The sequence below is a fragment of the Pholis gunnellus genome, assembly GCF_910591455.1.
Source record: "Pholis gunnellus genome assembly, chromosome: 20".
In the NCBI taxonomy this organism is placed as follows: Eukaryota; Metazoa; Chordata; class Actinopteri; order Perciformes; family Pholidae; genus Pholis; species Pholis gunnellus.
Window position 1 is genome coordinate 18,182,775 of NC_136547.1, and position 24,583 is coordinate 18,207,357.

Sequence of the window (24,583 nt, forward strand, 5' to 3'; positions counted from 1 at the left end):
GTGTGTGTGTGTGTGTGTGTGTGTGTGAGAGTGTGCGTGCACTGCCCCGCTCAAGGGCACGCTAGCAATTCATCAAGTTGAAAAAGCTATATCCTCCGTGCAGTGACAAACGGGTTTTATGTCTAAGCCTGCTCCCTAAACTATAACCTTTGCACCGTCTGGCTGGCTTTTAGCTATTTTGAGAATGCTGCCGTGTCTCCCTGCAGCCACGGAAGAGGAGTTTCACCACCCCTACGATGGCAATGTACAGGCGGTAAGAATGAGGCTTTTCTTGTTCCGCGTACTCCAGATACGATCGACACTCTTGTCCAGGGTGCCGCCCACACACTACGTCGGCCCGTACGCACTAAGCTCTGAACCGTTCCTCACAGGAGCTTCCCTAGTCTTATAACGTGACAGCCTCCCAGAACGTCTCGTAATTCGTCCAAAAGTCCAACCATCCAAAACATTTTTACACAAAACAAACCCGGACTGAAACCACCTCTTGTCTTGTCTGTTCGGCCCAAACTGGGGTCCAAGGGAGGTTCAACACCTGTCATTTTGGTTTGGATCAAACAAAAAAAGAAACAAATATTTCTCGTGGTGACATTGCAAATTGCAACCAACCAAATACCTCCACGCTCCCCCCTCCAAGGTGGGTGCTGTACCAGGTCGCTAGCTGCTAGCTGTCGGCTCTGCTGCGTCACCCGGAGCCCCCCTCTGCTCCATCGTCCATCCACCTATTTGCCCATTCTTGGAGTTAGGCTGTGACGTCACAAAACCTGATAAAGGGCCCTCTAGGCTACCCTTCCAGTGGAGAAAACATGATGAAGTAGCGTCTTAGATGCCCTTCAAGTGGATACTCATGATAAAGCGCCCTTTAGGGTTCCCTTCCATTGGAGAAAACATGATAAAGTGGCTCCTTTTGATGCTCTTCCAGTGGAGAAAACATGATGAAGTGGCTCCTTTGATGCTCTTCCAGTGGAGAAAACATGATAAAGTGGCTCCTTTGATGCTCTTCCAGTGGAGAAAACATGATAAAGTGGCTCCTTTGATGCTCTTCCAGTGGAGAAAACATGATAAAGTGGCTCCTTTGATGCTCTTCCAGTGGAGAAAACATGTGAAGTGGCTTCTTGAATGCCCATCCAGACAAGAAAACAAGATAAAGTGCCTTAGGGTACCCTTCCAGTGGAGAAAATATGATAGATTGCCCTCTAGAGTATCCTTACAGTGGAGAAAAACATGATAAATTGCCTTATAGGTATCCTTCCAGTGGAGAAAACTAAATGCAGTCCACAAAAAGGTGCCCTTAAATGAAGAAAACACAATTCAGTGCCATACAGGCTGCCTTTTACAAGCTAGAAAACTGCCTGAGCTTGTACCCAATGTATTTTTTTTTTTGCTCGTGTCACTCAGCCAGCCTGAGTCCACCGCTGCATTTAACTGTGATTGTCACTGCTGTTTCAGAGCTATGAGGCCAGCGATGTGACTGGGACGAAGATATACTCGGTGTGGAGTGTATCAATAGAGAAGAAAAGGGAGAAGAGAGACGCCAACCAACATTATGAAAAGCTATTTACAGCTGACTACTGTCCCACAGCTACTCCATCTATTGCTGAAAGCCACTTGATTACTGTACACAGCCTACATGTACTCGGTGGGAGATGGCTTCAGATAAAAAAACATAAAATAGTGCACGTTCCAGCTTACACTCATATCAACACCCCCCCCATTCAAAGCTGTCTAGAACCGGGCCCAGCCCGGCATCTGGCGCAACAGACAGCCTTGCATGTTAATGCAGAGTTAATATTATTATTATGAACTGCGAGTGACTTCGCATGTTAGTGAGCGCTCTGTCAAATTAATGTCAGTTCCATTAATGCCGCCGTCTATTCCGTGTCACAAGTATACGCTCGCTTCAGACTCCCGCTTGCTCAGGCACACTGGGGCTGAATATGGAAACGCACAAAGGAACGAGCACACACACACACACACACACACCAATGCACAACCAACCTCATGAAAAGATTCACACGCCTGCATCTCAACAGTAGATACATATTTACACACGCACGCACACACACACATATCTTTCCTCTGCAGAAGAGAGAGACGAGGGGAGGAAAATGAATGTCCTGACTCATTCATCACACAGCCCCAAAAGTACAGATGAATCCAGTGATGAAAATCTGTCCTGAGAAATGTCAGGAAGATATTAACTCCAATACATCAAAGTGGAGCTGCAGTCTCTAAGCTGACTGCCAGCCGATGCTCCCAGCCTTTGGTGAAACTGGGGGGGGGGGGGGCAGCGCACCAGCGGCGGTGCAATTTTAGCCATCACCGACCGTAACAAGTAAATAAAGACACAAGTGGCTTCTGTCCAAAGAGCAACATCAGAAATGATGCAGAGACAATTTCATTAGTGAGCGAATGCCATTCTTTAGATCTGTCTGATCCCAATGAAGTGTGAGAGTGAGGGCAAAGAAAAGACGAGGAAAATTGCCTTTTCATGTAGATTTTCGCTAATCGCTTCCCCCAACAAAATACGGCAGACTTGTACTAATAAGTAAGTTAAGGCTCAGTGGACAGATAGAGTGAGAACAGCACAGAGGCTAATGGAATTGAGAGCTTTCCATGCCTCCATGGGTGTCTTAATTGTCAGAGGAAAACTCTCATATGAGCATTTCTACACTTGGCCTGCTGGATTGAGGGAAGTCTAAATTGGAGTGCGACTGGCTGGGCTTGTTTTAAGCCAGATCTTCTCTTTTGTGTGTGTGTGTGTGTGTGTGTGTGTGTGTGTGAGGTGGATCAAATCCCTTGTCCAATGTCTGGAAACAGGTCACGTGAATCACTCGTGTATTTGGGAACCAGCTCCTGCAAAGTATACGTTTTCAGCCGGCAGGGACTGCAGTATCTGAAATCTATAACTTCTGCTGGTCTGCGCCTTTTTCATCTCTCTCCTGGAATGTATTATGTGTTCATTTGTTTTTGCATGGATTTATCTATTCATAAATATTCATTCTGAATGTCATATGTGTGATTCATTTGAAATAAAAAAAAATATTGCTTTTCCAATCTCAGCCAGCCCAGGGTATATTGGCTCTCGTCGCTGTTGTTATCACAATACCTTTATAGTAATCTTATTTAGGGTTGCTGCTCTCCTCTAGTTATTACAGCGCTAGAAATTACAACCACTGCGGTTCATTAGGAGGGAAATCGGACCGTATGGGACTCCCTGAGAGGAGAATGTGCTTTTAATCTGAAAAAGGTCAGTGTGCGCCGGCTATTTTGGAGATTCACTGCGAGCTTATAATTGGGGGGCCTTGTCTGAAGACAATGTAGAATTAAATGAAGACAAAGTTACCGAGCGTGTGCTTGGCCTTTGATGAGAATAGGGGAGTGAGGACCCTTCATTTGCAACCTTTAATCAGTCCAATGAGATGAGATTCACATGTGATTCTGGAGGAAAAATAAGTGTGGGGGAGGAAATGAAATGGTAATTAGTATTGATTACCTATGGGCACGTGGCCCCGCGGTCTCCCCTCGCATTCTTAAATCAACCCAAATTATTGGATTTACTAATTTCATGCTCAGAGAGAAGTAGCCGGCAACATGAAAATGCCTCCACACAATGAACCACGGGGCCCATTGGGGTCCGAAGGAAATTACAGTGATGGGAGGCATCTTTCTGTGCGGAGGCGTAGGTTGTAAAGGCTGAATTAACCGCACTGGTTTAAAGTCGAGGATGCTAATTATTCCAGGAGGGTCCGTGGGGAGCAAAGGTGATTCAGGTAGCTTTTGCTTCAAATTGCATTTTACGTCACCGCGCGCTGTCGCTAAGCGATGGCCTCAGCCCGGCCATATATGCATGTAATTACTCGCAGTTAAGACAGAGAAAGAAAGGAAAAAAAAGAGTTCCATTTAGGCAGGAAAAAAGCAGCCCAATTACATGTATACACAATTAATACACCCATGGGAAATTGAAATTTTCTTTCAAATGATAAGATTAATTCCTAATTATAGCTACAGACACACACTCGCGCGCTCACACAGGGCCTCACGCGCCTAATCTGCTTTCAGAGAACGCCGCCGTGTAGTGGAGTTGAGGAGAGCAGAAGTGGACAGCGAGTGATGGAGGGAATCCGTGTCATAATGCACCCGATGAACCCGGGACACCGGGGGACGTGACGGTGCTCTGCCGCCACCTGCTGGCTTTAGGGCAGAGCACGGGAACACCAGCAGCAGTGCAGTCTGGGAGTCTTTCTTTAAAACCTCGTTTTAAGTGGTCAACTGTCTGGTGCTTGGTCGGTTCTTCATCAAACCACCACTATCACAAGAGGCTTCTTGTGCATTCTGTTTCCCCACTTCAGCCCCGTCTTTAGATTTACTGTTGAGAAAGGTATACATATGAGAGATGTTTTTATTTTTCCTTTTTTATTTGCTTAAAAAAACCACTAATGTGGACGGATGACGACACAATTGTCGTGCAAAGGGAAACACCAAATCACGAACAATGCGGTCCTTTTGTGTCTCTTTGCGGTCATGTTGTCTCTGCGCCGGTCTGGTTGAATTTCAAACTAGAAACGCTAACAGTCACTTCAAACAGAGGCTCTGGTCCAGTGGCCCCCTGACCCCTTGAGGCCCCTGAGCCTGTGCTCTGTAGGCCGGCAATCCTTCCACAGCCACTAACCTGCTGCTGGTTAGTCATTAAAAAACCTTTTCTTTATGTTCTCCAAGCTTTGGTGAAACCCGATAGAATTGGGGGAATTCATTCAAATTCAAGTGAAGATCAAGACCTTTATTTTATTTCCATTAGATGGAATGGAGCGTTGGTTATTATATATTTCACACCATACTCAGGCCCATCGTGTCCACAGCTGGGTTTTAAAATGATTATTCATGCGTTCATTTCCTCCCGTCTTGACCAATCACGATTCTCTTTTAACCGGTCCCAGCGAGACTTCCTTAAATCTCCTACAAGTGGTCCACAATGCTGCTGCCGAGCTTTAGAGCGATTCCTCCTCCCGTGTCTGAATGTTTTGATTTCTTTCCGCTGGCTTCCCATCAAAAGCAGAACCCAGTTAAAGATTCTCGTGCTCACGTTCGGAGCCTTGCGAGGTCAGAAGCCTGCTTACATAAAAGAGCCCGACAGCAGCAGCAGCAGGTCTCCGAGGTCCTCTGATCAGGGTTTATTGGTTGTTCCTCGCTCCAGGCTCAAGACAAAAAGAAGGCTTTAGAACTCTCTCTCTCTCTCTGGACTTCAGATCTGTGGACACTTTTAGAAAGCAGCATCAAGACTCATTTGTTTCGAATTGATTTAGTTGAGGGTTTTTTTCAGTGTCGTCTGTGTTTTTAGCTTGACGTCTGTTGTTTAGTGTTGCTGGATAAATTAACTTACTGTTATTATTATTATACAGCTTTAGTGAAGAGCTGGAACAACGCCATAAAGAATGATACTGCTAGTGGTGGTTTACTGCTTGAAAAGCTCCCTAAAGCTCCATAAAAGCCGAAATCCGGATGTTCAGTGGATAAATAAATAAATACAGTGACACAACTCAATAGGTTACACTTCTAAAGACTGATTTTTATTCCGTGGGAAACAGTCTCTTACACATCTAACTTGTTGGTGCAACATGACAGACAGCTACCCAGTACAGCACTGCCTACAGTTAATAAGATATCCATGTTAACGAGCAAAATAATAAACAAAGTTAAAAAGATAAATATTAGTTTCAGTGTAAAGCACAGCATGCAGTTCTCTTGACTTGCAGCAGTAGAAATGTATTGCATCAGTCTCACATAAATATGCTGAACCTCACACTGGGTCTAGGCAGGCACACACACACGCGTGCACGCACACACACACACACACACACACACACACACACACACACACACACACATACACACACACAGGTTTTTACAGCAGAAACATATAGGGTCTATTCTGTCCTGGTGCAGCTCTGGACTCAGAGCCTGCCTACGCAACCGGAGACAGAGAAAGTGCATTTTTTTTTAAAACAGTGGTGACACTAAACATCCAGGGCGACAAGGACACACAAAGATGCATGGTGGGACAGCTGTGCACGAGAGCGTGCACGCTTGTGTGTGTGTTTGATATTAGGAGCACTGCAGAGGCTAGGTTACGGTTCATCATAGTGAAGGAAATGACACAGACAGGAAATTAACACGGCATGTGGCCAAACAGACCATGTTGACGTCGTTACTGAAGCTGTTTTTTTTTTTTTTTCTTTCTTTTTTTTAACGACACACGCACTCCCGGTCCTGCACACAAGACTGCACTTTGTGGGGGGGGGGGGGGGCCGTGGTCCGCCGTGGTCCGCTGGCCCTCACATGGCGGCCGAAACGTCCGACTCTCTGGGCCGGTTGCGCACGACGTGCTCCAGCTTTCCGGAGTCCGACACGTCGTAGCTCGTCTTGTACTTAGCCAGGATCTTCATCAGCGGACGCAGCTTCAACCACCACTGCTCCTTGGGGATCCTGTGACTGCAGACAAGACGGGGCAGATCTCAGCACTGTGGTTGTGGCTTTTCTTTTTTTCTCACTATAACAGAAATGTTCTAATTCTAACGGTCACTTCTGATCTAATATATTCTAATGAATGAGGAAGAGGAAAAAGATCAAATTCCCATCAGGACCAGCGTGATAGAAATACCGGTTTCAGCATTTAGCTTTGGCACCGCGGCAGGTTGGGTGAGCTAGCAGTAACATGTACCACAGCTAGAAAGAAGAAGAAAGAATTGCCAGCAGAAATTGGTGGAGTGTGCCTTTGAGTCCACCTGGCTCCATACGTACACAAAGTCAGTCTCTCCCTTGAGTTGCACAACGGGCTGGAAGACCAGAGCCCTGCGCCGCATCCCCAGCAGGCAGCAGGTGTCCTCGGAGTTAGCAAACACTCGGCCTGCGGGGGAAAGACCGCAGCAGTCAAGAGGTGGAAAACACGGGGAAACGTACTTTAGAGGGTTGCAAACGGACAGCAGCATGGAACAGACGTTTGGCAGTGAGTGCAGAGCGGTGGTGGCTTTTCTTCTAGCTATCAACACCACAGTTCTGCGTGGATCTACGGGGAGGATGGAGATGGGATGAAAAGTCTAAACACAGAAAGCAACTGAGGCGAGATAAAGCGTCACAGGTGAACGGGAAAGATGCGGGGCAAAGCGGGAAACAAGTGTCCGTTAGTTTCCAGTCTTATAAATGCAGACGACTTGTGAGCACGGTGGCTACTGCTAAATTTGTGAGACACAGACCGGTCACAGCTGTGCCGCACGAGTGCCTAGACTGCCTGAGTGGATCTATAAGACTAATGGGAAAGACAAGACAGGGACATGGAGCTCAATATAAAGAAGGAGATGGTCATGGAGCCAGCGGAAAAATAAAGATTTACCTTCATCTTATGTCATCCATGTGTATGGGAAATAGACATAAAAAACAAAGAGGAGGTTTAACTTTAATTGTAGCCTTTGCACACATTCAGTGTGCTTTTAAGACACATTATGTATCACACATCTCTCACAGTTGCTTTCCATCTGCAAGTACATTCAAATCCATTTCTCATCAAGTAGTTATGCTGATGGGTTTAAAGGATCAATAAATAATTTCCTCAAAATACGTCAGAACATCAGACAGTGACTCCATGCCGGATGTGGGTAAAGGTCCGCTTCTCAGCGGTCACGCCTCTGTAGGGAGGGAGGATCGACTACCACGGGTCCTGTCACTGACTGAGGTGGAACATCGACCTTACCTTTTCTGAACGTCTCCACCAGCTTCTTGGTGACCCACTGCATCGCCTTGGCGGAGATCTTGGTCCCAAAGTTACGGTCGAACGGAGACGGCGCTCCTCCCTTTCCAAAGAATCAGAATGTTTCACTTTGACGCATTTTTTTTGTGAAACTTCTTTCTTTTTCTTTTCTTGTTTTAAAGACATTTACGGTGACGAAAAAGGAAATGATGAAAAGATGAATATGCATCAAAAGTCAAAGACCAGATTCAAACCCAGAGCCACCAAACTTCTTTGTTTTTTACATATTAAAACATTGTTAGTTGTGCTATGTTTCAAATATACTTTTTCTGTATCCCTTTACTTGCTGCAGGCACAACCCACTTCCCCCTTTGGGACCGTTTGTTTCATCCTGTTTTATCCGCGCTAATCTCAAGACATGCAAAGCCAAAACACAACAAAGCCCGTCCATGTGAAACGGGGACATGCATATTCATGATACAAACAAAATGGTTTATCAAATCTTCCTAGTTACCGCTGACACTTTAGTGGGCTGTGCCTACCTGCTGCATGTGTCCCAGCACATTCTTCCTGGAGTCGAACACTCCCCTCCCTTCTTCAGAGTACAGCTGGTAGATGAAGTCCGTGGTGTAGTTCTCATTACAGTTCTCGTTCCTACACACACACACACACACACACACACACACATGCAGTGAAAGGAAACAGTTAAGACGTCTAAGTCCACATGCGCAAAGAAACACACGCAGCACCATTAAAATGCTGGTTACCTGAGGACCAGTCCTCTTTGAATGCCGGTCTTCATTTTCTCAGTCAAATGCTCAACGTTGGCCTGCGGGTACACACGGGGAAATTGTGAGTGACCAGCAGACGGCATTGTACCGCAGAGGCCGTCCCAATGCCCTCTTGTGGACGAAGTGAGTTGTGGAAATCAGAGAGGAGACTCAAACAGCCGGAGGCCGAGTTACCTGCAGGTCTCTGATGTCAAAGGGCTCCTCGTATATGTAGGCGGCGTCGGCTCCGGCGGCCAGGCCTCCCACGCTGGCCAGGTAGCCGCAGTAGCCTCCCATGGTCTCGATGATGAACACGCGCCTCTTGGTCCCGCTGGCCGACTGCTTGATGCGGTCGCAAGTCTGACACACGCACACAAAGCTCACCAAGTCAGTGCCCGTCAGGCGACTGTTACGAGTCTAAGCATTATGAATGTGTGAGATAACTCCGGTTATATCTCATGTTTGGCATAACAAAGAGTCTAGAAATCATGGTCAGGAGTGCGATGATTACAGGTCAAGTAATACATTCCACATGCTGGAGATAAACAGACACTAGTTTCACAGCCGCACATGCTCATTTCTCAATCTGCACAAGAGTCAAACTTGCTACATTTAAACTATTCGGGCAGATTCAGGCTGATTGGAGTCCTGCGTCAGGATGAGAGAGCAGATCAGACGGTAAACTTCAGATCTCATTTACAGTTCAAATGTCAAGCACTTGGTTAGAATTATATTTAGAGGGAAAAGAAATCTTAGTCCAATGCTGCTAATCGGTTTGATATCAGGTGACTGTGACGTCGGTTAAAAACTCCACACTTACAGCAATGGTAACGGGGCTTCCCAGTGATCTAGTACTGCATGTCCATCAAGTTAGAGGACTCACAGGAGACAGATTTAATGAAATAAATATTCTGATTTGTCGTCTCTAGTGTGGATCAAGCTCCCAAAATAAAACCTGGATCCTACATTTCCCATAATGCAACTCAATAGCGTCTTGCCTTCTAAATGGCCAGGTCTCTAGAAACTCACACCTGCGGGTGGTAATGAAGCAACTCACAGGCCGATTTAAACTCCTCATGACGAGCACAACTCAACTTGATGTGTAAAATCGGTGGAGTGCCCCTTTAACATTGTGTGGAAGTGTTTGGGTTAAAGTGAATCCTATACGTGTGATGTTAGAACTACAGTCAGGGTTAACTTTTGAGTTGGGGTAAAGAAATAATGACTACATCATGTTAATGACTACAGAAATCTATACCCGTGAAACACTTAACTGCTTTTGGCTGCCAGTTTTGTTGAATATAAACTCCACTGGTGCATGATATCATGTGTCATTTTCATCATAGGCACGGGGAACAAAGCGGTCAAAGTTTGTGCCGGCGGCGGTTTCGTCTGCCTTACCTCCACGATGGCATTGAGGGCCGTGTCTGCCCCGATACTTAGGTCTGTGCCCGGCACATTGTTACTTATGGTGGCGGGCAGCATACACATCGGGATGCAAAAGTCCTCGTGGGTACCGCGAGCCTCGTACAGCTGCAGCAGACTCTCAAAGGCCTGAAGCGGCAGCATGTGAAAACGTGTTAAGAGCCGCTTGAACGACGGGCCACCGGGAGAGAGAGAGAGCGCGAGAGAGAGAGCGAGAGAGGGAGAGGGGAATCTCTCTCTCTCTCTCTCTCGGTTTGCTAGAGCGCTATCCTGCCATTTCCGTCTCTTTCCGTGTGATAGCGGCAATGGCTTCCCTTTGGCGGAGAGGACGGATGTGTGAACAGAGAGACGGAGAAGGAAGGGGAGAAGGGAACATGAAGAGAATGAAGGGAGGAAAGGGCATCGTCAAAGGGAGGAGGTGGTGGAGCAGATGGAGCAGAGGGAGGAAAGGCCGGTGACGATGGGACAGAGGTCTGTGTGTTTGTGAGCCCCGGCAGCTCAGACGGTTATGTGCAGGCAAGAAAAGCACCGGTGGAGTCTGCATACACAGGAGGACGAAGGAGACGGTGGCAAAGATCCAGGCACTGAGATGTTATTCTCTTTATATTTGCGCTTAAGTCAAGTTTATGTCAATTTGAGATCTCAGGGATGCTTTAAACAAAACAGCAAGAGCATTCTTTAATGTCGCATTGGTACGGAAACAAAGTTAGTGTGGCAGCTTCGTTATCATTTCAAGCAGATGCACGCACTGTACTATACGAGGTGTCAGTTTGTGCTCTGCAGCTGCACGTGAGCCAAGTAGACCAACATCAAACCTGCATGCTGTTAACCAGTCATCCTGGGGTTGGGACACAAACACACAGACGGGCGGGCAGAGCAAACATGGCGGCCGGTCACGACACTCGGGCACCTCACAGCATGCCTCCATGTTGCCGCTCACTTACTCACCTGATAGGGGGGGGGGGGGGGCGCTACTCTGTGACTCGGTTTTACCTTTACCTGTCATCCCTCGCAGCACAGACTCAATTTGTCTCGTCTGCCTGAGGTGTTTATTTTGTTTGGTTTAACAGATGTTCACAAATACTTCCCTGACAGGCCGACTAGAGTGAGCGACTTCTCCCTTTTCTCCCCCGTGAGCGTAAAAGCAAGTTTGACATTCTGGTCGCCAGCCCCATCACTTACAGCGGTGATGGCGTTCAGAGCCGTGTCAGCGCCGATGCTGAGGTCTGAGCCCGGCACATTGTTGGAGACGGTGGCCGGGACCATGACCATGGGCACGCAGAACTCGTCATATTTCCCGCGCGCCGTTGACAATTCCAGCAGTGACAGGAAGCCCTGCAGGGCAGAGCCAAGGGCTTTAGTGTCTGCGGAGGAGGGGAGGAGGGGAGGAGGGGAGGAGGGGGGGGGGGGGGCGTTGGCAGGGTGGCTTGGATGAGAGGTGCTATTTGCCACAAGGGAGGGGAGAGAGACAAAAGTGGGTGGTGCCAAGGGGGAGGAGCCAGGTCTATCACAACGGACAGCAGCGAAACAGACAGGTACCACTCTAACATCATCTCTGTCTCTCTCTCTCACACTCACACACACACACACACACACACACACACGCACGCACGCACGCACGCACGCACGCATCCATTCGTACACATGAAACTCATTTACTTGCATATATCACAGGAAAATAAAGCTGGTGCGCATCTAAACGGGAGTGCGTGAAATGGCTGGCAGAAAAAACAAAAAGCAGGTGCTCTGTGTTTCCAATAAAAAACCAAATCATCATGTTATTTATATATCAGTTACATCAGTGAACCAGCTTTATGCTACAATTCAAAGAAGCACGATTATGCACACCACTATGCAAGGAGCCAGATGGTGGTGCGCCGACATAAAAAAGGGAGAAGACTGATGGAGAGGATCAACATCACAGTGTTCACTGTCATATATATATATATACTGTACACATGGACATCTGACGATATCATTAGCAACGCTTCAGCGGTTACTTTGTCATCTTTCAGTGTGTGTGTTTGCCGGTTATGAAAGATAGCATTAGCGATTCTAACTTGCATTTTCAAAAAGTTATTAAGAGGTATAAATGAGAATGTAGCCTCGTTAGCAAAACGCGCTAGCAGGGACCAGAAAAGGAAGTTTTAGACGTACCTCAAATCCACCGACAACTAGCAGAGCGTTAATGTTGTGCTCTCGCATCTGCGCGGCAATTTTATCAACGTACTTTGCAGGAAGAGTTCTGGAGGGAAGGAAAGGACAAACCTTGTTGTTTCTTTTATGAGGTAGGAACCGTTTCTCTGCATGTAAAAAAAAACATTTCAACAGTTCCAGTGTATACATGGCTGTGAATGCGGCCCTTTACCTTTTGGTTCCCAACAGAGAGCCACCTTGTCCCGTCCATCCTCCGACATCAGCCCATTTAATCTCCTTAATCTGAGGGGACACGACAACAAGGGGAATCTTACTCCATCCCATTTTAAATACTTCCTTCTTTCCTTCAGCATTTCCAATCTACGCCTAAGATTATTTCATCTTGTTGTTGGTCCGTTTACCACACACACCTTAGTACACCTAGAACCTCCCGTGTCAGTTACAGTCCTGTATTATCCTGTATTATGTGTCGCTCTGGGGTCCCGGTCGGTGCAGAGGATTGTTAGGAGGAGAGTTCACTCCTCCTGGCTACACTCTCTTATATACAACAGAGGAGCTGGAGCGGGGAAAACACAGGAGGTGTGTTGCAGAGAGTCCCAGAGCGCTGAGGTATAGAAATCCATTACTCCCGCTGGTCTAATCTTCTTAGGGTCAGTTGGCGCAGCCTGATGTCAGCTGACCAGGATGTTTAACTAAGCGGGGATATTGGGGGCATTTCAATGAAGATAAATGATCAGGTCGTTTGCTAAACGCTGTTCTTTGAAGGAGGATTCATGTTTTTCAGCGGAGGGTAAGGGAGAGGAGTGGGAAACCAGTTCTACCGGTTCACGGAGCATAAAAGCAGCGTCTCGAATTACAGTACAGCCTGGCTCCACTTAAAGACTCAAATATCTTTACCTCTCATCCAAAGGTTAACACTTCCTCTATCGTTAGTGGGATGATTCTCACCTGATCTGACTGAACTGTGTGTTACAGTCTGTGTGGTCTGTTGCCCTCTATCGACATGTTGTGGCATTGCATTGTTTGTGACTGAGCAGGCCAGAGGAGGGAGAGTCGGTGAGGGAAATAGGTTTACAATAATCTGGACAGATTATTCCCCGCTGGCTCTCCCTGATTATTATTCAGTCAGGGAGCTGACAGTGATTGCGTACTTTCTCCGCCAATTCTCTTCCAGTTGGTTGATTAAAATATGAAACTGGTACACACAATATTTGATCGTAACATTAAATCTCCTTGATGTGATGACTTCCCTGGGAGATTTTTAATCAGAAGGAGTGCGATTTGCGAAGTGGTGCACGCAGGCAGCAGCACAGCACATGCACCGGAGTGTCAGTGATGTAGTACCCACCTGTCCTTTGGAGAACCCCTCAAACCCATCGCTGACGGCAAACATCTTGTGCCCCTCGGAGATGCCCACCCTGACGGCCGAGCGCACGGCGGCATTCATGCCCGCTGAAGGGGCGCCGACGTTCAGCACCGCCACGTTGAAGTTGCTCTGAGGGAGAGAAAACACACAGAGAAACGGACATCATCACATGTGACCGCAACCGTCTGATCATCACGCAAAATACAAAGAGAGAGTGTTGCAGTCGTCGTTGTTGGAGGACAGTTGATCAAGCTCTGCAGGGTGAATCAAGAAGAGGTTCCTGTCCTGGTGTCCCGGCGCCACGCTGTGCCCACAGTGGTCGTTATCACAGAGTGCAGTGGGGGGGGGGGCCTGAGGCGAGGTCCACAGCTACACTTCAGTGATCTTTGGTCTGAGCTGTCCTCCCCCCTGGCAGGGCTGAACTAGTCATCCCTTAGCGGGGGAGCCAGGTGTCATTTGATAACGCTGAGCCACCTGGGCCTCATGTGAAGCATGGTACAGCAACTATAGGCTGCACAGCTAGAAGAAGGTAAAAACTGGTTGTTATTATTAGCTGGTCGCCTTTATTATCATATCTGATGGATAGCAGCATGACTAGCATTATCAGATGCACCTGTTGTCAGAGAAATGCTCACATTGTTTGGCCAAACAGGAATAATCATTACATGAGATGGTTTTTTTGCCAAGGATACCTCGAAGCATAGCAGCAGCACAGCGCAGCATGACTGTAGTAGCTGAGTCATTATTTGTTTTGTAGATCCTTAGGACAGTTATACAAAATGAAACATCTCAGTGGCTTGGGGAGGCCGGTTCAACTCTCTTAAAACAACCTGCACTCCAGGCATGGTTTGGGACTGCTACTGTATGTGTGAAATACAAAATAATAAAACAACAGCTCGTGTGTGTGTGTGTGTGTGTGTGTGTGTGTGTGTGTGTGTGTGTGTGTGTGTGTGTGTATTGTCTGACTTGTGTGAGGAAAACAGAGCTGACACAAAGACTGTCACCATCGAGATTTCGGGAGGTGACTTACGATTGGCAGTTCGGATTCTGCTTTACGATGAGCCAGCAGTTTGTACGTCTTCAGGTTGTTTTCAAAACTCCTGCAGTAAAACACGTGCAACAATATTGTTAAAAACAACGGCGTGGGACACTTTCAGCGCCACCTACACGCTCATGCACAAATCAGGCTGAAATGCTGAGGGTTGAAACGTCTGCATCGTTATCTCTTAACGAGGGTTGACTGTATCCCTGTGTATAAACAACAGACTGCTGGAGTTCTAAGTAGCACCGTGACCCACTTTCTCTTCTCCTACTACACCTGTCTACAGCAAGCAACATCTAACTGATGTCTTGATCTTGGCTTTGGTGTATCAGAGTCATACCTGCCCCGGAGCTTAACGGCCTCCTCAAACCGCTTCCCATCCATGGCCCTCTGGACCTCTTGAGTCTGCGGGGAAAGAGAGAGAGAGTACTTTCACTGTCTGAAGTCAGTACTATTTCATACAGAGTACTCCCTGTGTGTCCAAAAGCGGAGGCCCTTTGTGTCATTTAAATCAGCTGAGATTAAATATCTGTAGGCATTCATTATATATTGACATTTCTTGAACTACTTCACAACATCTGAAAATAGTAGAAAAACCGTCCCTTTAGTTCTTTTTAAACCTGAACATGGTGTGCGAGCACAGCATCAAAGCCTCTTTGTGCGTTGCTATTACATCACCACCCAGCGGGGCAGTCATCGCCAATCCTGCCAAATGCTTCAGATAATCATTAACCCGACACAACTGCCTCTCAAACAATAAAACTCTCTTGTGAACATTAGTGCCACTCCAGGCCCAATGTGCTGGCATCATTACTTCATGCTCCTCCAGCCCGTCACCCTTGACTCGGCCTCTCTGAGTGTTTGTCTGTGCTTTGCAGCTTCCCGTCTCTCTTCAGCTTCCGTAGTTTTGTAAATACGTGCTCGAGTGTGAGTTTGTGTGTGTGTGTGTGTGTGTATTGAACGTGTGGCATGTTTCCAGCCCGGTTTCGGTGCCTACCATCTGTACACACTCCATCAGAGGCAGGCGCACCGATTGGTTCCCACACAGAGAGACCACACAGGCTGGCGTGTTAGCTGTGGTCTCCAGAAGTGCAAGGACGGCCTCCACACCCATCCTACTGGCCTGTGGGAGCAAACACACACACATACACACACACACACACACACACACACACACACACACACACACACACACACACACACACACACACACACACACACACACACACACACACACACACACAGGTACCATCATACCTCATCTGTTTCTCCTGTAAACACATAATGGTTTATTTACAGACACCTTCTTCCCTAAATCCAGTGATTTCTTTTTGTTTTTCACACTGGACACAAAATTCTCCATCATATCTTTTTCTCCGCCTCACTTTTTTTGAACCCGGTTTGTGGTAAACATGAAGAGACTTGTCCCTCGCTGTTTGTGATGCGGTGCTACATGCGCTGAGCCATAAATCTGATAATGTGCTTAACCTAAAACCTGGGGCCATTTCTCCTCAGACACACAGGATTAAACAGGAAGTGCTCTTGGCAGCTGGACTGTTCCTACCAAAATACCGCAAATAGAACATCCAGCAAACATGTACAAGAGGTTAAAAGTGTTGACACATATACAGAGAATTAAATATTAGAAAATAGTACAACTTGTAATAGGACTACCATGTAAATTGTCATCAAATAAAGGCAGATTAATCCCATCTGACAAATAGTATGGTTCTATAATCTAGGTATAATTCCCGTTAAAACTTCCCAAAGCCTAATAATAATAATAACTTCATAATAGTCATATATTCAGTTTGCAAAGCATCAAATCCTGATATGTCAGAAGCTGCGACCAGCACATGAAAAATGACTAAAATGATGACTGGATGATCATAAAGTGGTGGACCTACCAGGATGCGGTCAAAAGCAGAGGGGGTCCCTCCTCTCTGCACATGCCCCAGGATTGTCACTCGCGTGTCGAAGCCCAAGCATTTGACGACGAGCTAGGAGTATACAGTGTGCAGGTCTTAGCAAATACTGTGGCAAAATACTTCAGTATTACTCGAACAAGAAACACTACTGTAAATAGTAACAAGGCTCATGTGAAGTGATACAAATGTGTCTCATGCATGTCAGTAATATGGCTAAATGTGAAGTTACAGGGCTGTGAAACATTCATAATTACAGGAACAGGCTGAACGTCACACACTGAAACACAAAACACGGTAGAAAAGCTGAAGAGAAGGAGAAACAGCAAAGCACAAGCAAGCCATTCTAAGTTTTCAGTCATGTTTGCGTGGGAGCGTATACCGAGCGTAACAGAAGATCCCAAATGCGGGAGGGTGCTCAGTATAATGGGGACACTCAGGTGCTGTACAAGAAAAACTAAAAAAGTTTGCCGTCAAACGAAGAACGGTTAGTGCAGGGTGATTATCTCTACGAGCAGATCTACAGTACAAAACATATCAAATCAAAAAAATAAAAATATTGACTTCACAAATGTGTGAGGTTTAGAGAGGTTGTCCTCGGCAGTGGTAGTAGTACGGTGACAGCCATCTTACCAAACTAGCAGGTGTGTCTGACAGAGCACTCCAGAAACACAGCGACAGAGTCAAAGCCACACCAGGGCAGCAGTACAGTAGTAGAGGTCACACAGGAGGCAGTCCAAGCGGGCACTTGCCACACTTTTGCCACACAGCTCTGTACTTACATCCTTGATTGTGTCAGTGGTAATGGGCGTGTTGCTACGATCAATCGCCCCTTCGGCTACAATTATGATATTCAGCCTTTTCATCCCTGCTCGGTTCTACAGGGAGGGGGGTGGTGGAGAGACGACATGACAGAAAAACTGAGACTGTGGCTGCGACGTGGGCTTTCAGAAGCACGGGGGCCGGACGACGGTGATAGCCGGCGGGTGGGGAGGGGGGGGGCGGGGGGAGCCCAGAAGATATTATTCCCTGATGAAAGATTGTAGTGACAGCTTGCGTTTGCACTTTGTAATCGGCAATATCCTGCCAAGGTTGCTGCTGCGTTATTGTGGACTTAGCACGCAGCATCATGATTCTCCCATTAGGGAGCAAGATGGATCTGTTTTGTTTTTTTCCACTCACATGAGGAGCAGTTAGATATTCTGATGCCCAATGATCATGGCAAACCATAATACAGAGCATTTCGGCTATTTGTGGATGTCCATCAGTCGGGTCTCCGTGCTTCTGGTTTCCCCTTTCTTTGCACTCAGGTACTCACATCCTTGACTATACCAGAGGTTATTGGCTTCCCATGCCTGTCAATGGCTCCCTCTGCAACTATGATAATGTTCAGCCTTGTGCCCCTGGAACGGGTCTGAATCATAGAACAATGGTTTCCAAAGCAGAAATAAACACAGTGAGACACCAGACGACTGACAATAAACACTTTGCTTCACAAAAAGTCAGGATTCACCCCTTGTAGAAGAAAAGACAAATTGTGCAGATTAATATCAGCATCGTCATGGAAAACAACATAACAAAGCAGCATTATATAGCAATCGACACTGGTAGAAAAAGGTTGGGGAACAAATAGGATTGTGTTACCGCAGACAGCTTTTCACACATCTTGTCCTCCCAGCCGTCCTCTGGAGGCATCTCGGGTATCAAAACCCAGTCTGCTCCACAAGCCAGGGCGCTCACCAAGGCCAGGTAGCTAGAGGGAAACACACAGAGACAGAACGCTGTGAATACAAGCAGAGGAGATAACGCCTCCGCCTCCGGTGTTGTGTTTTTGTTTATCAAACGCTTTCTTACCCGCAATGTCTGCCCATGACCTCCAACACAAAGGTTCTCTGGTGACTGAAAGATCAGAGCAGAAAAAGAAAGACTTAGCGGTGCATTTGAATATAACATCGCTGGACCGATGTATGTCAAGTAGTTAAACATACATGTTCAAGCTAGAGCAATAGGATGCTCACAGTAGTTACAATATTTAACTACCTCTGTGCAGTTGTCATAATTGCGTCCACCACTTCGATGATCCTGTGCAGAGCGGAGTCGGTGCCGATTGTCATGTCGGTCCCACAGAAGTCGTTGTCAATCGAGCCGACCATCCCCACGATGTGCAGGGCCGAATACTTCTGGACGGCGTCGGCCTCGATCAAGCCTGAGAGGTTCAGGACGTTTAGGGTTGAACCGGTGGTGTGTTCAGGTTAAGCTCACAGCTTGTTGTCAAAATATAACGAAGCAATGTGTACTGCTGAGCTCAGGGAAAAAACCTAAAGAGTTATTTAACTCCACTTTAAGTAAAAGTGAGTGCATCTTAACAAATGTTAATGAAGAGCATCTGCTAGCCTGAAGAAAGGCCGCACATATTTCGACTTACAGCCGAGCCCGACCTAAGGTGTATAAACAGTTGAACTTCTTAGAAGATGGCATGAGATGGAGCATTGTGTGCAAATCAAACAAAATACAGAGGCAGGGTTTCATATAGAAAGCTTTTTCCCCAACAGCCAGAATATTAATGGGTAAAAAACCCGGAGTGACTGTATGAGGGCAAAGCAAAGAGGAGGTTGGTCTTTCCTCGGTACCTTGCTCCACCAACTCCGTCAGCAGCCCGCTCCATTCCTCCTTGAAGAGGTTGGCCCCCGTCAGACTGCCATCTCCACCGATCACGCACAGGTTGGTGATGCCTTGCTGCACCAGGTTGTGGGCGGCCTTCAGGCGTCCCTCGTGGTTGCGGAACTCCTTACAGCGGGCGCTGCCGATAACGGTCCCACCCTGATGACGAGAAGTGGGGACAATCTCTTCAGCTCCGATACTCTTTGATCCGTGTACTTGGTGTGTTATGGTGCTCGGTGGAACACACAAACCGGCTGCTGGGACCATAACACAGCCTTATCTTTTAGCCTCATGACTTGTTATTTCCTCTTGAATGCCCTGCTCTCTGTGAGCAAATACTTACCTAGCCGTCAAACAGAAGTCCACATATGAGAGAGCTGCTTCTGGAGCCCGTACAGTAACTGCATTAGATGTGATAATTACTCACCACTTGTAGCATGCTGGAGACACTTTCCCATGAGGCTTCCTCTATGTTCTCCCCACCGTCCACCATACCCTGATAACCCTGATAAGAAAAACAAAGATGAGGCTTCTTAGGAAATAAATACAAGAGATGACCAAACAGACAATCCAAACAACTAACAGCTGGAGTGATGTGGAGCTAACGCAACACCATAGAAAAGCACAAATTATTAATTGGGAAACTGAAGAAGTGAATATATGTGGTTTAACGTGTGTCCGTCGCCACACACAGAGTACTGTGGTACCTGAGTGGGAGGGGAGTTTCACACATCTGCTAAAGCCTCAAGTCAGTTATGTAACAAGACTTCGAGCCGAGGGGGTCCATGACATGCACAGATGTGCGGGGATCACAAACAGGATGAGCGAGCAGAGCACGGGCCCTAGCCAAAGCTCGTCTGACATCTGCTGTGTGAAAACAAACGTCCCTGTGTCCACAGATGGAGACCAGGATCCTTAGCATTGTCAATATGTAACTAGAGCTTATCCTGTCATGAAATGCAGTGATCTGAAACACTTGTCACTGCTTCAGATATCGCTGTAATTAAGTTGCTAAGAAAATAGAGTTTGTCATACCTCGGCTCTGTTTTTACGGATTGTTAATGTGTTATGCATAAACGATGTGTAAGAAAACATTTAAAGTGTGTAGGTGAAGTTATGTTTCTCTACTTCGGGTGAGCTATGAGCAGTGGCAGGAAGGGCCTCTCACAATGATCGTCACAAAGTATGGGCTCACCTCATGAATGAAATAAACTTTTGCTCCCACATATAACCCCATTCGAACCACGGCACGTACAGCAGCATTCATCCCTGAAAAAAGAAATATAGAGTATCAAAAAGCAATCCTAAAAAATTAGACAACCTTGTACAACACTGCAGTGATGAGCCGAGTTAAGCTTAAAACACACATGTCAACTGTAGCAAATCGTTGTACAGTCCTGATTTGCACGGCTGTGCATTGTAACAGTTGCTGCATGGATTTATATTTCATCTCCGTCACAAAGAACTGCAGCAGTACAACTTGAATTCCCCTTCTAAGCATTTATGTGTCTTAAATGTGAAAGACAGTGTGTGTCAGCGTATTTAAGTGCAGCTAAGCTGTGTCTATACTGTTATCTGTGGCTTGGGTCACATTTTTTTGCTCTCTCACTGCAGCACAGCACACTGCCATTTTTGGTCAGGCTGTTTTCCCAGCTCCTCCTACACAGCCTCCCAGTTATTTGTGGTTAGCCCAAGTGAACTCTGCAAACCAATAAGGCGCTGCTCTGCGACTTGAATGTCAATGACAGGTTAGCTTAGACACTGACAGTGGGAATGCTGGGTAATGCTTTACCCACAGCAGGCCCGACCGGAACTTGGCTGACTGCGGGAGGTGTAAACAACAGAAGAAAGGGCCGAGTTCCCTTTTTTCTGCACAAACCAGTGAACACCGCAGATCTGAACGCCTGCCGAGCAGTGCTGTTACTAAGCAACACAAAGGTTTAAGGCCAGCGGGGCAGCGGAGACGACAGCAATGAAGGTGAAAGGACAGTGAAATGTATAAGGCGACTATACTGGGGAGTAAAAACCCTTCAAAAATGTATTTTCTCCTACATTCCTACCGCCGCAGAACCAACAAAGCACCCGTGACAATTAGGAAGGGACCACGCTGTCCAGTGCAACAGCCCATGACCCACTGGCTCATTACATAACTATGTTCAAATGAACCGCCTGGTCTCGTTACAGTCAGGAAGACCCAGAAGGTTGAGAGACTGAGAACCAGACAAGAGAAAGAGTGCGAGTGAGATCTGAGAGGAAATGTAAAGATTATGCAAGAAAGGTATCTTTTCTGTTTCTGGTCGAGCTCAGAGGTCTTCATCAAAAGGGGACCTCTCCCGTTCTGCAGAACTGACACTTTTTTCTTGCAGAGTGAGTGAAAGGACCAAGCCAAGTCTAGACAATGCCCTCTGACACTGACATTCAGTTCCTGTCATGCATGCCGCAGCCTCATTGCTTTGCTCTGGGGCCAGCTCTCCATGCGGTTTTTTTCTTCTTCTTTTTTTTCTGTGTGTACGTGTTTATGATGTGTGTGCTAAGGGCGAATTCTAATATCAAAGCCACCCACCGAAGATCGACTGCTTTCTCCCGAGCCAGGGAGAGCTAGAATGCACCAAACTAGGCTGAAAATTGTTGTAAAGTGCAGAAAGCTGCACTGCTGTTCTTGTTGAAAATGAATAATGTAAAGTGCAGGTCTACAGGTTGACCTCCCTGCAGGCCTTTGTCTTCAAGGACCTTTAGACAGGTCGCAGTAGGCAGAGCACAGGTGCAAATAATAATTGTTTTATGGCTGAATTCCATTTAGCTGCTTTGGGTCGTACTGTGCACGCTTGGCTTACCGGGACACTTGAACAGAACAGCCATCGTTATTGTTATTATTAGGAACACCTGTGCTTTTCCTACTATGACACATCAAAATGTCTGCTGCGAAAAAGCACTACAATATCTAGGCAGTTAAAGTGGTTGTAGGTCAACTATCCAACATAACAGGTGGTTTTCCATAGTTTAACAGTCACATCAATACAATAATAACATATTTATTCTTTTGCATTTCAGACAACCCACTTTATGATTGATATATGCCGATGTCTTAGGTGTTTAACTACGTTAGATATCTAAAAGTCAGTGTTCTGAAGGGTTTAATTAAGTTTATTCCATTACATAATCATAGGCGTAAGAGGCAGCTCTTATGTAATAACATGTATGCCTTCAAATAAATTCCTATCAAGACTTGAACTGAAACGCTATATTGCTTCTCAAGTTTCAGTAGCAATTTTGTTTTTTAATACAATACCTTCTAACGCCTAAATAATAGCACTTAATCACTATAGCAGTGCTTTACATCGTGCTGATAGAAGTCTAACCACTGTTTCAGACACATGACAGAGACGCCGGTGAGCACGTGACTGGGGTTTCCTCCATGACGCATGCGCCGTTGGGAGAGACGTATCAGAGATGAGGGCTATGCAGCTCATCACGTACACAGGATACAGGCATTCCGCCGCTGACCCTCAATGTAGCTGCTAACTAACCACAGACTCAAGTCTCATCTCACTCATAATATACATGTTGAGAATGTTATTTTAAGCTTCGACCCCCCCCCCCCCCCTTGTTACATCTCAAACCAGCACCACCCGCAATGCAGTGACCGGCACTTTTATGGCGTTCTGCTGCTTCATCCAAGTTTATTAGGCTTGAGTTGATATAAATGATTACATTAACTCGTTAGTTATATTGCAATGGTCCGTGAATAGGGAAAGACGGCACGGCTCGACCTTGACGGCTCTCCTAACTGCCCGTCAGCGGTGCTGCCAGCGACAAACATGTCCCCAAATACACGGCAGAAGGTGATGCTGTTAGTGAGTTAACGTTCGCCTCCATGGGGTTAGCAGGATGCGTCGTGTTAGCATGCTAACCGGCGGGCTTTCAGATCGAATGCTCGTAACCATCGTTTGTCGTTACCATTTCCTCACTTTACATTGTACATTAAGCAATGCTTTTCACAGAAACGACTCACTGACAGTACAACATCACACAGTTGAAGGCGTGTATTTTCGCCCTCTACGGGTCCACACTGACACGATGATACATATCTGTGTTATTTGAATCTGTCACTCAACCGTTTACCTTGAGCATCCCCTCCGCTCGTGAGCACCCCGATGGCTTTCCCCGCACCAGACAGGTTCTCAAAGAATATCTTCTTGCTTTCTGGCTGCGCCATTTTCACAGCGGTTCCGTGAGTATCCCGGTGCGACCGACAAAAACAATACAAATGGACCGCAACAGTATACAAATGTGCTAAAACGATGAAGGGCAACACTCGTCCGCCCCCTGCCTCTACCTATTGATGCCCGCTGAGCTCTCCTTCTCCCTGTTCCGCATCTATTCGTCGATTTGCATAGGCTGACCGTGGGAAGAATGATTGACATTGCCGTGAGCCAATCAGATCTCGGTTTAAGAAGCCTTCCTGAGATTTAAAACCAATGGGAGGAAACGTATATGATATGTAGGCGGGGCAGAGAGTAGAAGGATGCCAATTTGGATCCCTGTTCTCAGGGAGTTTGATGAGGAGGTAAACACACCTGAACTAAATGCAACAGTTCACCACAGAAACTGTATTACAATGTAGTGTGCACGTTGTTATCAATTATTTAACCGTCCCCTTTTACCAGTAGAGCTGAAGTAATTATCACAGCCTGCCATGAACCTTTAACCATTGATCCATGTAAAAAGTGTGTCAAAAAGTGACCTAAAAAGATAGTAATATTGCTATTCATTTTATTAGTGCTATATTTACACAGTATAATGTACCTTGAACATATTGACTATAAGCTTGTTTTGCATATCTATATCTCTGTGTTTCTAGGGTGGGATGTTTATTCTTTTATTTTGTTTTACTTTTATTGTCGTACTGTTTGCTGATGCTGTGTCCACAAGTATCAGAGGGTGTATCCTCTTCACATATGTTATTCCAGTCTGTAGCATTGATGTATGTAGTTTGAAAAAACAGCTTGACTTTTCTGATATCAAAATGTGTTGATTTCCTTATCATGTCTCCTTGAGGGTCACAATTCACCAACTTCTGCTGAGAACTGCGTCACTGAGGCCTTTTCATGCATGAGTGACGTGAAGGGGTCTCATTACAATCGGACTGATAAACCCTTTGTCTGAATACGAATTCCACTTTCCCAAAAGCTCAGAAAGATAACCATTGATTATTGTTGGTGCATGACTAGATCTGCTGTGGTCTTAGTTTGGCCTCATGGCCTTAGTATTCAATACATTTTCTCAAGATCCCTGCTGACAAACATGAAACATGCAATTAAGTTGGATATTGTGAGGAATTTATGTTTTAGAGCATTCCTAGTGCTGGATATTATATGTTACAGTGTGTTTACTTGTAAGAGTTTAGACCAAGAAGTAATTTCATCATCAGAGGTCATTTCATACTGTAAGAGGAAGGTGTGAGGACTGTACTGGAAGCGGGGGTTTGGCGAATCAAAC

General features: G+C 46.3%; 1 protein-coding gene across 2 annotated transcripts; it reads right to left on the reverse strand.

The window, feature by feature from the left end:
• Positions 1-5,546: 5,546 nt before the first annotated feature.
• On the reverse strand, positions 5,547-23,439 carry pfkpa (phosphofructokinase, platelet a). 2 transcript variants are annotated; one of them, XM_079181915.1, is made up of 22 exons: positions 23,207-23,439; positions 20,280-20,353; positions 19,512-19,589; positions 19,054-19,243; positions 18,464-18,629; positions 18,278-18,322; positions 18,068-18,176; positions 17,206-17,301; positions 16,406-16,498; positions 15,496-15,621; positions 14,839-14,903; positions 14,487-14,556; positions 13,439-13,585; positions 12,302-12,372; positions 12,091-12,178; positions 9,910-10,062; positions 8,704-8,868; positions 8,506-8,567; positions 8,281-8,392; positions 7,742-7,841; positions 6,796-6,901; positions 5,547-6,486 (listed from the first exon to the last, which is right to left on the reverse strand). In XM_079181915.1, exons 1-22 carry the CDS (start codon positions 23,298-23,300, stop codon positions 6,330-6,332), a joined length of 2,367 nt encoding a protein of 788 aa, XP_079038041.1. In that variant the 5' UTR covers positions 23,301-23,439; the 3' UTR covers positions 5,547-6,329. The 2 variants fall into 2 exon arrangements, with proteins under 2 accessions (XP_079038041.1, XP_079038040.1); XM_079181914.1 differs by lacking the exon at positions 9,910-10,062 and adding an exon at positions 11,116-11,268.
• Positions 23,440-24,583: the final 1,144 nt, after the last annotated feature.

Excerpts from the sequence above, each read along its gene's own strand:
- pfkpa (XM_079181915.1), bottom strand. The coding sequence starts at position 23,300 with ATGGCGCAGCCAGAAAGCAAGAAGATATTCTTTGAGAACCTGTCTGGT. Across the intron at positions 10,063-12,090 it reads TAGTTGTCGGTGGATTTGAG|GCCTTTGAGAGTCTGCTGCA; the intron begins GTACGTCTAAAA and ends CTGCCGCTTCAG. Across the intron at positions 8,568-8,703 it reads TTGACATCAGAGACCTGCAG|GCCAACGTTGAGCATTTGAC; the intron begins GTAACTCGGCCT and ends GTGTACCCGCAG.